Source organism: Peromyscus eremicus, chromosome 22 (assembly GCF_949786415.1).
Source record: "Peromyscus eremicus chromosome 22, PerEre_H2_v1, whole genome shotgun sequence".
Lineage (NCBI taxonomy): Eukaryota > Metazoa > Chordata > Mammalia > Rodentia > Cricetidae > Peromyscus > Peromyscus eremicus.
In genome coordinates this window covers 32,843,420-32,859,745 of record NC_081437.1, presented here as the reverse complement: position 1 = coordinate 32,859,745, position 16,326 = coordinate 32,843,420, and the positions used below count along the sequence as shown (strand labels likewise).

The following is a 16,326-nucleotide window of genomic DNA, read 5'->3' as shown; positions in this document are numbered from 1 at the left end:
GCCACTCAAAACACAAAATGTAAATATATTTGTAACTGACATAGAATAGGTAGTAATGAAATGATACATCACATGTGACAGAGAAAAATCTAATTCCAAAGCTTTACATCACTTGGTCACATTTCATCAATGTCAAGTACACCTGATGATTTAAAAATAACAATATAAAACACAAAATAGGATGTTCCTGGCCACGGGAATGATAAACTTGGATCATTCAAAACTGGCTAATCAGGAACTAGAGGCAGCTCGGTAGTTTAGAGTGCTCCTGCTCTCACACAGGACCTTGGTTCAGGTCCTAGCACCATGTCAGGAGACTCATGACAGACGGCCTGTAAGTCCAGATCCAGGGGATCAGACACATCAAGCCTCCACAGATATTTGCAAATATGCACTGCCATCCCTACGCATGAGTACACACCCATACATAACTGAAATGAGAAATAATTCTTTACAAAAATACTAGCTCAGCAGGAGCAGCCCGGCCTGGCCAGTGCAGTGTGTACTCCTGGGGTAAACTGTGCTGGGTGCTCCAACTCCGAGGAAAGGCACGGGCTGAGTCACAGTCACTTCAGCACCTCTCCTGAGTCCTCCCAGTTACCCCACTGGGAGCAGTCTGGTCGAAGAGGGAGAGAAACAGGTATCCTCCCAGGCTCATGGGACAGACAAACAGACAGATGCTACAAGCAAGGGCCAGACAACCAGAACTGGCAAGCACACTGTGAATGGTCCCCTCAACCCTTCAAATGGAACTACTTACAACTTTCCTTAGGACACTTTCTGGAAAAGAAAAGCATACATCCAGTTTGCTCACATAAAATCCCAGATTCACGGAGTACCCACTGTCTGACCCACGAACCACACACTGTGGTTGTAAGACAAAGCATGAAGATCAGCATAAGAAGCCAAACACCACAGAGGTTCTGCTCTCATCAAAGACCCAAGAAGGAAGAGCAGGACAGACACAGGAAGCGCACTCAGGCAGGTCTCAGAAACAAACACTACCTAATCAATTCTGATTGGTACACTACTTTGTTCCATACTGTTTCAATGCCCCACCCGTTGCCTGTCGAAGACTGACTCTCCCAAAGGCATCGGGCTAGCCTGGGAATGGGGTCCCACATCTCACCCTCAGTGTCATGACTGATCTAAGGTCTGTGAGTGCCTTTCTCTCCAGCACTCTGCTTCTGTTCTGCCGGCAGCTGGAGCTGCCTTGTGTCCCTGTTATTGCTGCTCTCCCTTTATTTCCTCTTTCTCTTCGACTTTTCCTGTTGCTCTGCTATTAATTCCTAGTCAACCTTAACTGACTCCCTTTTCATTCCTACACTCTCTAACTAATAAATCAGTACAAGCAGACTCTCTAGGCTCTTCATTCTCTAAAAGTTACTAGAGTTGAAGGGGCAATTATGTTGAATGGCTGCTAGAGTATTTAATATTCAGACTATCACTTATGGCTGCTTTGTAGTTTGGGAGGTATAATGTTTGGAGATTATCTCCAGTGTTATGAGAACATTGGGTGAAGGTTTAGCTACTGAGGGAAAGAAAAACCTCACAGTTAGGAACAACACACCAAACAGACTAGTCCTACCACTTGGACCCCATAAATCCTTCACCTAAAATAACACAGATGATTTCAAAAATTCCAACCAATGATCTAATCCAAAATGCACAGACGCCAAGAAACATAAAGAACTCAGGCAATATGGCTCCTTGCAAATTTACCAACACTATACTAACAGATTACAACAAGAGTTAATTAAATTAAATCACAAACAAAGAATTCAAAAGAATGATTGCAAGACGGCTCAATGAACTCAAATATGCAATGAATTCCTGACTGAATTCAAAGAGAATATAATAAGCAGGTGAACAAAATAAGCAATTCAGAATAAGATATAAATGTGAAATTCAATAAAGAGATAGAAAAACCAATGCCTTTTCAATGCGTTAAAACGAAAACCGACTTTTCAGGCCTTTGGATCCTGGGAGGAACACCCACATGGAGCTTCCTCCTGTCTCCTAAGGACAACAGTAGCCTCTTATTTCAACAGAAGGACCGAATTTACACAGTCACCCTTGTGCCACTTAAAGACGAGCTAGTGTGCCCATGTGTCATGCTGACCTATGACCCCAGTACTCAGGAGTCTCAGAGGCAGGAAGTCACTGCAGGCTGGAGGCTGTCCTGCTCTACATGGAGAGTCCCAGGCCAGTGAAAGCTCCCTAGTGAGACTCATATCTCAAAAAACAAAACAAAAATACAAATAAGATAAATAAAAAGAGATACTGAGGTCTCCAGGAGAGCATCCATGGTAATACTGGGGCTTGATGTCTACACTGGCTTAGAATCTAGATGCCTGCTGTGACCACTCATCAGACAGCCTTGATGTGAAATAAAGAGCATTAGTCCCACTCATCATATTTTGAATTCACCTTTCTGTCTCTGGGATTTCAACCAGAGACAAGGCTGAGGAGCGGCATAGGATGCAGACACTGCAGGGTCCCTAATCTCATCAGAACTACAGTCCAGTTTCTCAAAGAGATAACAATTCAAGCAGGCATTGTCAGCCTAAGCATTGTTTTTAGGAAGAAAAAAAGTCCATGTGAAGGGGATCCTACTTTGGTAAATACATTTTTGTTCATTTTAACTAAGTTTTAAAAGGCTATTTTTTGAAATGTAAGGTGTCTACCATTAAACACACATGCTCACAATCATAATCAGTAAGACAGAGTAGCATACCAAGCCTCAGGCAACAGGACTGAGTATTCATGTGGAGAGGTGGTTTCTGGGAAGTTGGAGAGGATAGCAAGGCGATGAGGGAGCAGATTGGAGCCATGGTATGTCAGCAGGATCTCCAGGGCTTGCACATTACTTTCCTGGAGGACAGGCAAGGCACAAGAGTCTATGAAGAACTTTAGAAATAAAGGACTGATTTTTATAACACCATTCAAAATTTAAAACTGCATTTTGCATACAGTTCTGATGAGTCATTTTGAAATATCCTTTGCTTTTCCTTATTTCCATGTTTCTTAATCTAACACTATAAGACTCTTTATTTTAAAACTCCAGTGGCGACAGTCTCAAAACACAGCCCCATTTTCTGTACAGTTAATATTACAACAGAGAAGACAGTGTAAGAGTATATGCATGCACTACCATTAACTACACAGCTCCAAGACTTAGTGTTTGTTAATAACCATAATTACTCTATTTACAAAAAGCAATTACCCGAGCATACGTTCTTGCTGAGAGAACAATATTCTGACTTCTGAACTTCTTGAAAAATTCAGCATCATATCTCTGTTCAGATGCATGAGGCGCCCCTAGGATTTCCTGAGGGAACAGTGACAATAAACAGGCTTCTAAATATGGGTGACAAGAAAATATTAAAATCCATTATACCTCTGCCTGCCGAAATAAATAAGGCCCAAATTAGTTTATTTCAACTACCAACTGCTAACTTATGTACTTTATCTTTTCAAGGGTTATATTTGTTTATAAGTGTCATTAACATTTTAGATCTATAAATAAATAAATGAAATAGTGAAAATTAAATTGGTTTCTGTAGAAAACCGAAAATCACCTGATAACAACAGATAAGCAACAGTTACCATGGCTACTATTATGGCCATCTCTAGATGAGAATGTACATCTCTAGATGAAAATGAATTTTACCACTGTTACAGTGAGTGGTGTTTAATACAAGTGATGCTTTCATTCACTCAGGAAACACAAATGGACTGAGTGTCCACCATGTCCTAGGCCACTGTGAGAGGCACTGGAAATACAGGAGTAGCAAACTTCCCCTGCCTTCAACCAGCTCATAAACCAGTAAGAAATGAGCCAAGTGTATGTTGCAAAGCATTTGTCCAGCACCAGAGACCTCTGAACATGAAGTAGGTATCAGATGATAGGAGGAAACGGGGGTTCATTTTGTTACAAATAATAATGCCATTGTAGTTTCTTAAAGTCCAAATTAGTTAGAGATATAGACACGTGGGTAGAATGGTAACATTTCTGGGATTTTCATGAAAACATTTAAGTGAAAAGAAGGCAAGTGTGGGGAATGAAAGCCAAAGGCTGTAAAACAGACACACGTAATAAGTGTTTGAGGTTGGGAAGGCTCATCTCTGGGCTCATCACACTATCCTCCACCTCATGTTCGAATTCTTTATAACAAAAGGCTAAAAAAATTCTGACAAAGTTAAAAGGAAAGTGTTCAAATGGAGAGTGGGCACTGCTTATGGGAGCTTTTCTTTCCCAGGTGTTCACAAACTTTTACAGATTTTCTAAACTTCCAACATGTTCCTCAGCCACCACTCTTGGCTGAAAACATTCATTTTAAACTGGTACTATTTGATGGAAATTCAGTTTCCAACCTACCAAAACTGCAAGTCAATCTACATCTGCACAGACATGATTCCCCCTCCCTCACAGGTGGCCAAAACAACCACATCTCTGAACCTTCGCTATCTCAAAACTCTGTCCATGTTCTGGGCCCCATTTCAACTCTATTTCTATGGCTTTTTCCTTTTCTCAATAAATTCCTCTTCCTCCCTCTACTGATCAGTTAACATACAAACCATGTCCCTTCCTCCCTCTGCTATAAAACACCTAGCAAGCACACATTCTCAAGGACATGTCATCTTCGATCATGCCCTAGGCCTCTGGCTGGCACTCCAATTATCAATACAAGCTCCTAATCAGTAGGATCTGCTTATGCTTCTTACTTATCTGGACAAGTTACTCAGCTTCTCTAAGTCTTAGTTTTCACACACACACACACACACACACACACACACACACACACACACACACACATACACAAAGATAGCAATGATGGCCTCAAAGGACTGCTAGAAAATTATCGAATTATCGGGGCTAAGTACACGGGACACTGGCTGATGGACTGTGAGGAAAACTTTGAAGGTATTTTTGAACAAGTATTTATAAGGTCTACAGTGAATCAGATACCATGCTGAACTCTGGAATTAAGGAAACAAAGAAGACAAAACTCTGATTCTACCCTCCTGTCTCTTCTGTCTTCACTTTTTAAGGACTAGTTCATAGTGAGTTCCTTAGAGAGACCTCCTGGGCATCTCCAAGAAGAGTTTCAGTACTTTCTCTCTGATTCACTGAGCCTTCACACCGTTACCTTCACTAAACATCTGTATCCTAAGGACTCCATGAAAATTGCTGCTCATATGTCTCCCTACGTCCAGCAATGGCATCATAGCTGGAATGTAGGAAGCACCTAGGTAAAATGTAAATGAATTCATTTTTATCTTATTTGCACAGAACAATGCCCAATGATGAAACTGCAAAGCCTATCTCTACCACTATGTAACTGGCAAGCATGACAGCCAAAGATTCTCATTACACAGTTTTAATAGCCAAGTTTGTCCAAGACATCTGCTTTATAAAAAGGCTAATTTCCTAAAAAAGAGTGGTCTCAAAAGTCCTTTAAAGGTCACTATCATAATATAATAATACACTTACTGGTGTCATATGGAGATTAGCAATTCAATAGCCAATGAATAATGAAAGAAAATTAAGTGCACAGTCAAACTCAACATTGCAAGTATCTTTTCTAAGATATTATCATCCAATAAAATGAAAGTGAAAATATTATGAAAATAATGAACCATACTGTACAGACATAGGCAGTTTCCAATGTTTATTCTTAATATTACCTCAAAATGAACTAAAACTAGAATGAAAAGGATATGCTTTAAAGGAATATGACTGTCCAACAACCAAGCCAGCGGCCAGCCCAGGAACTCATCAGGAACTCTTCACAGCTTTCTCATTTAGATTATATACTCATTCTTAACCGCCACAGAAAGAACTCGGTTTTAGTGTTTCCTTGTCCTCCTCCTCTTCTACTCCTCCTCCTCCTTTGGTTTTTGAGACAGGGTCTCACTCTGTAGCTGGGGCTGTCCTGAAACTCACTATGTAGACCAGGCTGGCCTTAAACTCACACAGATCCACCTGCTTCTACCTGCCGAGTGCTTAGCATGTGCCACCATGCCCGGCTTTTTTTTTTAATGCTCAGTGAGAGGAGAAGGGGATCTCATTTCGTTCTCCCAGGGTTTTGTCTGATAACATTTCAAGGGGTGGGGGACCTTAGGCTTCTGAGTTTGCATGAATGGTCAGAAGTGATAAATGCCTTCGGTGTTCTTAGGCCAAGAGAGCGTGGCTACAGAAGAGAGGCTCAGCACACTGCTGGACAGTAGGACACTTGCCGAGCACCAAAGAGACTCTGAGTTTAAGCCCCAGACGGGAAAAGAAGAAACCAAAGCAACTTTAGATAAGAAGATCACAAAACACACACACACACACACACACACACACACACACACACACACACTAAACTGTTCACAGCCATTGAAAGTGGTTCATTTCCACCTAGTATTTTTGTTGGTCTTTTCTCTTCTGAAATAAAGTCTCACTCTACCACCCCAGCTGCTCTCAAACTCAAGACAATTAATTCCCCTGCCTCAGCTTCCAACAAATTACCACCATTACAAGCATGGGCCACCAGATACCCAGCTTCTACTTCCATGGTTAACACTATCTAAACTGGTACACCACTATGTTAACAAAATGTTCAGCGTGGGGACATACATGCTTGTGTTCCCAGAGAACAAAGAAGTATACTGTTATTAAACCTAAGAATGGCTGTTCTAAAGATCAAAGATCAATCAATTAAACTCAACTCACTAACAAACCTTTAAAGTGGGTGAGAATGTTCATTCTATAAGTATCTACACACAGTATGTCCTGAAATTTCACACTAGAATCAACTCTGTGCCATTACCTAGAAATAAATAAGTAGTAAATTAAAAGGATTTTCAATCTAGAAAGAATACACACATAGAAATATCCTCTAATCTAACAGAACAACTTTTGGTCTTCTGTAATTTCCAATTTTTTGCCAAAACCAGTCTAATAGAGGACTTATTTTTTTAACAAATTCATTTTCTCATATTTATAATCTCAAAGACCAAAACACCAGGCAGTTGGGCAGCGAGGGTATGTGTCAGAAAACATGACAAGAACAACTGGTGGACTCAAACCATTCCTTACCTCATATGTTGCAAGCCGATCTAAGAAGGTTAATAACTTCAGTCTACAACGGCACAGTTCCTTTTGTTCCAGGGTCAACCTGTGTGGAAGAATTCGATTGAGCTACTCACATGTACAGACATACACTTCTCTAGGAGGCAAAACATCAAGGAAATAACCCATGTGCCCTTCAGTCTACAGCTCCTAGAACTGTATGTAAAATCATGAGGGCTAAACACACAGTAACGCATTCAATTGCAGAAGGAACTCAGCAATTCACACAGTTAAGAGCACAGGGAAATGACCAGAGACTTGATTTCCCAATGAGCAATAATGAACGGCTTACTTTGAAAAGTTCACTAATTTGAGGAGCTCACGTCTCTTCTTAAGCTCTTTCTGTCGCTTGCTCTTGGCAGGCTCTTTATCAGGTGGGGTAAGCTCCTCATAGGCGATGCTGTCAATGTCCACATCACCCGGTAACGTGAATCTGGAAAGAGAAAAGAACTCAGATGACTATTATTAGCCTGATCTTTTTTAATTTTTTTTCATGTAATGAAAATATGCTTTCTCCTATATTTATTCAACTCAGTTAATTTTCCCCAAAACAGAAAATATTATCTTTTTAAAGTTCTGCCAAACAGCATGATTTATTCACTATAACCATGGAATAAGTATTGAGGATAAGGAGTGATCAGACATTTAAAACCAAGAAAGAATATCTACCTAAAAAAACATAAAGGGTCACATCAGGGTACATTCACCCAACTGTTGTGGAATATTATTTTAAGATGTGTTATAGTTGTTTGTGCTGTGGAACATTTGTTTAATGATGCAAAAATGTGTTGCATTCTTTTATGTTGCACTTGTTTAACTCTGTGAAGCTGTGTTACGTTGCCTGTCTAAAACACCTGACGGTCTAATAAAGAACTGAATGGCCAATAGCAAGGCAGGGGAAAGGATAGGAGGGGCTGGCAGGCAGAAAGAATAAATAGAGGGAGAAATCTAGGAAAAAGAAATAAGGAGCAAGAGAACAGGAGAGGAGGATGCCAGGGACCAGCAACCCAGCCACCCAGCCAGCCACAGGGTAAGAGTAAAAGTAAGATATACAGAAGAAAAGAAAAAAAAAAACAAGAGGCAAAAGGTAGATGGAATAATTTAAAGTTAAGAAAAGCTGGCAAGAAACAAGCCAAGCTAAGGTCAGGCATTTATAATTAAGAATAAGCCTCCGTTTGTGATTTGTCTGAGAGCTGGGTGAAGGGCCCTCCAACAGAGCTAAAAACAAAAACTATACCCAACGTAAAACAGTTTTTAACTGATAGTCAAAGGATGGATGTTACATCACATTCAAAGGTGAGTGATAAATGGCTTTTACATGGACTAAAGATAGACCAAAATAACTTTGGTTTGGGATCTGTACTACGCTACACTCCACAATCACAGGAAGTTCTTTCTATTTGGTTAGTCTGAAGAACTGTCCACACAAGTGTAGCTTTCTGAGGGAACTTCAGGTCATAGTACCTTTCTACACTGTGTATTGATCAAGTCAAGAAACTTCTCCACCATGTGACATGTTTTTCACATTGTGATGAGAACATTCGACATCATCCTTTGTATTTTTTCTGAATTATACAATACAATATGAACACCGATGTTCCTTCCTTGAATTGGCTGTGATTTTGTTCCTCTCAAACAACCTCTCATCTCCCTTTCCCTTCCTGATGCTCTGGTACCCACTGTTCTGTTCATTGGTTAAGACAGCTCAGGTTTTTATACTCCACCTGTGAAGTAAATCCACATACAGCATCAGTTAACTCACTTAGCCCTGTGACTGATACTCAGTTCCATTTACATTGATGCAAATCATAAGCCTTTTTATATGTATGTATGAGTACCTGCATCATTTATATACTATGAGCACATATACTGGTACCTATGGAGGCCAAAGAGAGTGTCAGATACCCATAACTGAAGTTACAGGCAGTTGTGAGTCACCATATGGGTCTGGGAACCAAACCTAGGGCCTCTACAAAAGCAGTAAGCACTCTATTGTTTGTTGTTTAAAGACGTCTTTATTTTATGTGTGTGTGTGCTCCTGAGCACATGGGGATTGGATCCTCCAGAAGCAGAGTTAAAGGCAGTTGTGAGGTGTACAATGTGGGTCTGGGAACCAAGCTCAGGTCCTCTGCAATAGCAGTAAGTCCTCTTAACCACAGAATCATTTCTTCAGCCCCTGCCTTTATGGTTTTTTATGGCCAAACAGTGATTCTACTGTTCTATTGTGTGAATATGCTACATCTTCTTTATCTGCTTACTTGTAACATCTTAGTTGATTCTATGTCTTAGCTGTTGTGAACAATGCTGTTTTAAATAGGGATATACATTTTCATTTCCTTTTTATAAATATACATTAACAGAATTGCTAGATCACATGGCATTTCTCTTTTGTAATTTCTCGAGGAACCTACATTTCATTTTCCATGGTTATATCAATTTATATTCTCACTAAAATTTCGTAAGTTTTTCTTTCTCTGTGTCCTAACACTTGTCATTTTTTTGTCTTTTTGATAACCACTGTAACTGGATTTAAATGTTAAGTTGCTGTGGTTTTGATTTCCATTTCATAGACAGGAATATCACATTATTTATAATTTTAACATAGTAAAAAAAATGTTAGTCTCATTAAAATTATCTAATTATTGGGTATATACTATCATTTATATCTTAACAAAGTCCCAAATGTCTGGTAAGCAATAGCTTGTCCAACAATTCAACACTATTATTATATTACTAACTGGCATTTAGTGTTAAACATCTGTGGGTACTTTCATAAGGCAAGTAAACACTACAGGTACTTAGTATGACCTACAGGCTGGCGTGTAAAGCCCCGTTAACGGCTCGGAGCCCATTCAGTAAGTGTGTGCAGAGCCGGACATGGCCTCTGCACCCAACCAACGGCTGCAAACATATTTCACTGAAAGGAAGAAAGCACGGCTCAACCGTGACAGCTTCGTGACGGCAGTGTGGCTCAACGGCCACCCCATGCCTCGGCCCACGTTTCCTCCCCGTCACCTCCGCAATGAGTCAGTCCCGAACCAACCTGCCATCGTCTGCCCCCCTCCCTATGGCCACCAGGGCCTCCAGGTCTGTGCCTCTCAAGCCATACTGCAGCAGTTCCTTGGCAGCATCCACATTCTCAGGGACTCTCTCCAAACACTCATGGAGAACCCAGGACCGCTTCTTAATCTTACTCTACACAAAAAGAAAAATACACAGAGGCATTTAAGAACAGATGGCATCATATAAAACCTGATGACTGCTTTCTAGAATTACAGATAACAACTAGATAGTTATAGACAATAACTAGACATTTTGTATTAGGGTCATTCAAGAACTTGGTCCTAGGTAGCTCCTTGATGTCAATCTAAAAACCACTAATTCAATTCACTATTGGTGACTGCAGCTGGAGATGGGAGGTGTGATTCCCAACAGCATTTGGGCTTTTTTGTTTGTTTGCTTAACTTTTTTTATGCAATATACTTTCATCATATTGTTTCTCGATCTCCAACTCCTCCCAGATGCTCCCCACCTCCCTACTGACTCAATGCTCTTTCTCTCTTTCTGTCTCTCCAAGGGTGATGGGGGCCCAATAAGACAAAAAATATCAAAATTAAACACTACATGAAAGAAAAAAAAACAGGAGTCCTTTATGTGTTGGCCAACTACTACTGGGCACGGCCCCGACCTACAGTGTGGCTGATACACTTAGTGACATTCCATTAGAGCAAACTGATTTTTCCTTTCCCAGCAGCTCTCAGTTGCAAAGGCTACTTGGTTAGGGGTGGGACTCTGTCTACTTCCCCTTCTCAGTGCTAAGAATCTGAATGGTTTAGACCCATGCAAGTCTCCAACGGTTGTCACAGGTCTGTGAGCTCACACATGAATCAGTCCTGCGGTGTCTGGAAGAACCTTATTTCCTTAGTCTTCTACCTCCTTACAACCTTTCCTCCTCCTCTTCTCCATTGATCCCTGAGTCTGAGTCCCAGTCCAGCATGGTGACAGCTGGGGGTCTCTGACAGAGAGCAGCTCTGTGGGTCAGTGGGAGTCACAAAGGGGTGGAAATGGGCTTGAAGAAAAGGCTGGGAGGGGTGAGGAAAAGAACTAGGTGGGGGGGGGGGGGGGGGGGGGCCTGGGGTCCACACCCAGAGAGATGCAATAGCATTCTTTTTAATTCTAATGGGCCACCGTGAAACACAAAGCTCTAGTACTCTTTTCAGAAGTATAAAAAAGATCTTTTGTACTTGCCCTTAGATTGTGTTTTGGTCATACCAGAGAGAATATGAGGCAGAGATGTAAAATAAGGGTGTTTTCCAAATGCTGAGCCTCCGCACACCACGGTTCTATCTTCATTGGCCTGTGAGAGGTACCACTCAGGCTCAAGCTAACTCAATCACACAGGCAGAGTAAGCTGCTCTTCGGAAAGTTTTTCTTGCCAAAACTGGCCATGGTCCCTACTTACTTGCCAACTCTAATCTATAAGCTGCTTCTGGGGCGTGTCCTGCTTGTTAAGACTTGGACTTTCTGAACACCACCTCAGCTCACTGGTACCCAAGCAGGAGACATCCAGCTTCTCTCTCCATCTCCAACCACTAGAGACCAGCCCTGGTCTAAAACAATGCTGGAACTTCTTTTCTGTGCAATTTGTCCCAACTACTCCTCCTTCTCCTAAACAAAGTCTCCTGGTCTGAAGGTATTCCTTCAAGTTCTCTTTACCCCTTTATCATTAATCTCTGGCTACCAGAAAAACAAATCTCATCATTGAGACTCTCCTCATGGTTCTTAAGTAGGCCCTGACCAACGTGGGTGAAGAGAGTTTCAATAATTGAAATAATCACAGAGACGATTGGTTTATCGGAGAGTGTACATCTTTGGCATCAAAATCCTGCTACAGAAGGAAGATGTTCTGAGAATTTTCCAAGATAGCACTTCTTCCCTACACAGAAATTAGCAGTGTGAAATACTCTACACAAAAGATAACCCATAAATATGGATTTCATCATGTCACCACAACTATTTACACATACCAAGTAATTCTGAATTGAAGCAATGTTGACAGCTGACTTCCTCCACTGCCTCTGATAGACAAGGTCGGTATCCAGGCCATACGTGTGAGCCAAAGACAAGGCTTCTTCATACTCTTCACTTTCAATCTTTGTCAAAGAAAGAGACATGAATTACCCATGAGGCCATTCTGATGACAGGAAGGATCAAGTCAGTTGCCTGGCCTATGCAACAAGTTATGAATACACATGCAGTGTTACCAGAAGCTCACAGACATTCTGAGAAGGTAATTCTCAGGTAAATCAGGAATTCCTTTAGTGCTTTAACAAATATGATGAAAAGCTCCTGCTTATACAGTCAAATGGTGGCAAAAACTGAGACTGGAGGCAGGCTGCAGTCTGCTCAGGTCAACACACTTTCAAAACATTGCCAGAGCACAGCAAGTAACTCTGAGAGGCAGTGTTGGCCGAACAGACTTCCCAGGCAGCTGTTGAATACGTCCCTCAGCATCTGGAATCTTAGTAGAGACAGCTACAAGCACACAGAGGGAACAAATGCTAGCATTCAGACCTGCCCCTGGCCCGACCAGCGGCCTGACAATGTCATCCTACGTAAAGTTCCCTTAACCACTGCCCTTCTCTCTCTCTCTCCCTTCCTCTCTCTTACCATGAGCTGGTGCACACCTCCTCTCTCCCGTTCTTACCTTTTCTCTTTCTCGTCCGCTTTTCCTCTCCTCCCCTCTCCCTTCCCCCCAGTAAAACTTTCCACATGGGTGCCGTGTCTGCATGGTGTGAGTGACTTTCCACTGTGCCCCCTTGGCCACAGCACGCCGTGTTTGATGGCATGTCAGCCTCGCCCACTGTGGGGTACCTTGGCTCAAAACCACCAAGGCCGACACCTGCCATTTTACAAAAGCAAAAACCCTCGGGCGAGGACCAACAAAATGGCTCGGTGAATAAAGGTGCTTCATGCCAAGCCAGACAATCTGAGTCTAATCACCAGAACCCACAGGGTGGAAGGAGAGAACTGAATCCTGCAAGGTGCCCTCTGACCTTCAAACATGCAACATGGAACTACTCTCTCTCTCACACACACACACACACACACACACACACGCACACGCACACGCACACGCACACGCACATGCATGCATGCAGGCACATGTGGAGGCCAAAGCAAGATACATGTCTTCTTCAACTGCTTTCTACCTTATACACTGAGTGAGGCAAAGTCTCTCACTTGAACTCAGAGCTCAGCAATTCGGCTATTCTAGGTAGCTAGCTCACTTTGGGGATTCTAGTCTCACCTCAGGAGCACAGGGGTCCCAGGCAGGCTGCATGCCCACCAGGCATTTAGCTGAGTGCTGGCATCTGCACTCTGGTACTAATGCTTATTCCTCTGGGCCATCTCCCAGCCTCTGAGTTCAGTATCCATTGCTTTGATTTTGATTACTCAGAAAGAGGGCTTCATTCTCAAAGCTTACAGAAGTGCTATTTCTAACATGTCAAGGATCCGACATGGCCTCTTTAAGTTTCTTTTGTTACTTTTGAAATAGGACAGCTCTGCAATAAGCAAGAGCTAGCGCAGCAAGATAGCTCACCTTTCTCTGATAAAGCTCCTCTGGAGTTGTGGAGCGCAGACTCACAAGGCGGTAGGTTTTAGTGATAGTTCGTGGCCGTTTCCTTGGAGGTGCGAACCTCTCCATCTCCGTCACTAAGTAAAGGCCTTGCTTGATGTAACCAAAATAGCGAGCCTTGGCAGACATGTCGTGATCAGAGTCAGAATCCTCTTCTCCCTCATCTTCCTCTCCAGCCCTCATCTCCACACGAGACCGTTTGGGGGCAAGTTTAATTTCACACTAAATTGAAAAGAGAGATGTAAAATTAATGATAAGAAGCTAAAGACAGAGTTCTCAGAGCTAATGAAAAAAATTATTTTAATTATACTCTGATTTGATTCATTACTTGTCATTCACAATGGATCCAAAGGAAACAAGACAAATCAAAGGCCTAAAATATACACATCCAAACGGTTTCCAACACTTTAAAGCTGAAGATCACCTGAATAACAGAACATTACTATAAATATCTGAAATTATTTCATAGAAATAAAAAAGCTGGGAATGTGAGTTTCTTTCATATGTGTGAGAGCCCACAGAGGCTTCCTAGTTAGAACTTACTCAGGGTCAGAGAATCTGAGCTTGCTTTACCCAGCAGGGCTACATAAGGACATGATTTGGCCACGGGTGTGGTTACCAGGTGTTTGGAAGGGTCTACATATGGCTGTACAGTGTGCTTTGATCTAACAAGGGGGAGGTCTTTTGCCTCTCCCTTTGGCATGTTATAAAAAGCTTTTGGAATAAACCTTAAAGGCTGTTGCGTATTGATCCAGGCCCTCCTGAAGCTATCCTGTGTTTCTGTCTTTCTTCGCATTGGCTAGGTCTCTCTTTTTATCTGATATTTCCTCATTCCTCTCTCCTCCACCTAAGAACCCTTCAAAAGTCTGGGTGGTGGTGGCAAAGGCCTTTAATCCCAGAACTAGGGAGGCAGAGCCAGGTGGATCTCTGAATTCGAGGCCAGCCTGGTCTACAGAGTGAGATTCAGGACAGGCACCAAAACTACACGGAGAAACCCTGTCTCAGAAAAAATTAAAAAAAAAAAAAAAAAAAGAACCCTTTCAAAAGGTGGGAGCTGGACTCCCACAAATATGTCTGTACTTGCTATAGAAAAACAGGAAGACAATTTAGGAAATGGCACGAAGGCATTTATTTTGTTTGCTAGGAATAGCCTTCTGGTGTCCCTGCCCACCAGAATCACAAATGCAGAGGCTGGAAAGATGGCTGCTAAGGTAACTTCCAATAAGACTTTAGAGAATTGGCCTGGAGTTGAAACCGTGGTTTTCTGTAAGGAGGATCATTGACTGGATATTAAACTTCAAACCTAAGAATATCTGTCACTGTGCCTAAAAGTAAAGTTTCAAAGGACTGCCCCCTTGAAAGAATTAAATAAGAACTCTAACTGACCAAACAAAGCTATAAAAAAAAAAAAAAAAAAAACAGCCTGGCCTTTCAACTCTTTCATCACAATAAGCAACTTTCTTCTAAAAGAAGAATAAAACTTTAGGTTACCATATTTTGAGGAAATAATAATATAATCATTAAGTAGTTCCTAACCAGGAAGTAATGACAGCATTCTACATTTTTAAATGTCTAAAAAGAAAAAAAGGCCAGGCGGTGGTGGCGCACGCCTTTAATCCCAGCACTCGGGAGGCAGAGCCAGGTGGATCTCTGTGAGTTCGAGGCCAGCCTGGGCTACCAAGTGAGTCCCAGGAAAAGCTCAAAGCTACACAGAGAAACCCTGTCTCGAAAAACCAAAAAAAAAAAAAAAAAAAAAAAAAAGAAAAGAAAAATCTATCATATCCAGCGAAGATGAAATGTTTTAAAGGAAACAAAATAGCTATAAATGTTGTTTATTCTCTTAGCAATGTAACGCATTTAATTTATGGATGATGGAATTTCTCATATTATACTCAATATTTTATTTCAATAACAGACTTCTGTTTAAACACAAAACTACATCACACACAAGTGAAAAAGCCAAATAGTCAGTTAGTGCACGTGTATACTCTCAAAGAGAGAAACCTCACCTCCAAACTTAAGAATCCCCCATCATGGGTAGCAGTGACTTGGGGGGATGGCTCAAACCATTCACAGGATTTTCCCAGTAAATTCTTCAAAGTTTTCGCTGATGAAACAGTTAATGCACCAGAGCATCGAGCCAAGGTCACTGCACCATCTGCCCACCAGTTAACATCAATCAATGGGTAGAAGGACTCCTTATCTAAAGGGAAACAAAATTGTGAATACATCTGCAAACGTGGTTTAGATGCAAAATGTTTAATGTAACATTTTAAACTCCAAGTTATTTCATATTTGAGGGACTTCAAAGATGCCTTAAAAAATGGAACTGAAACCATCATTCAAATTCTTACTCACGTAGAAATAGTAAAAGGTACAGTAATTCAGTCAAGAAATGCCTAAGTGGCAACAATCAGGCAAATCTATGAAGGTATAAAAGTAAGCAAACGAAGATCATTTTCCTCAAAACAATGACACACAGCTGACAACAGGCACTCAGGGTTGGAGCTCTTGCTTAGCATTTGTAAGACCCTGGGTTGGAACCCAAACAGGAAGGTGGGGGGCA

General features: G+C 41.5%; 1 protein-coding gene across 2 annotated transcripts in view; it reads right to left on the bottom strand.

Annotated features, from left to right (window-relative positions):
• Nbas (NBAS subunit of NRZ tethering complex) overlaps nt 1-16,326 on the bottom strand; it is a 280,100-nt gene that overhangs the window by 201,867 nt on the left and 61,907 nt on the right. For both annotated transcript variants that reach the window (XM_059248639.1, XM_059248640.1), the window contains exons 14-21: nt 15,770-15,963; nt 13,725-13,982; nt 12,148-12,273; nt 10,164-10,315; nt 7,413-7,553; nt 7,088-7,166; nt 3,227-3,331; nt 2,738-2,874 (exon numbers count right to left, since the gene is read on the bottom strand). In XM_059248639.1, coding sequence (XP_059104622.1) covers nt 2,738-2,874; nt 3,227-3,331; nt 7,088-7,166; nt 7,413-7,553; nt 10,164-10,315; nt 12,148-12,273; nt 13,725-13,982; nt 15,770-15,963 — 1,192 coding nt within the window. The remainder of the gene's footprint in view (nt 1-2,737; nt 2,875-3,226; nt 3,332-7,087; nt 7,167-7,412; nt 7,554-10,163; nt 10,316-12,147; nt 12,274-13,724; nt 13,983-15,769; nt 15,964-16,326) is intronic.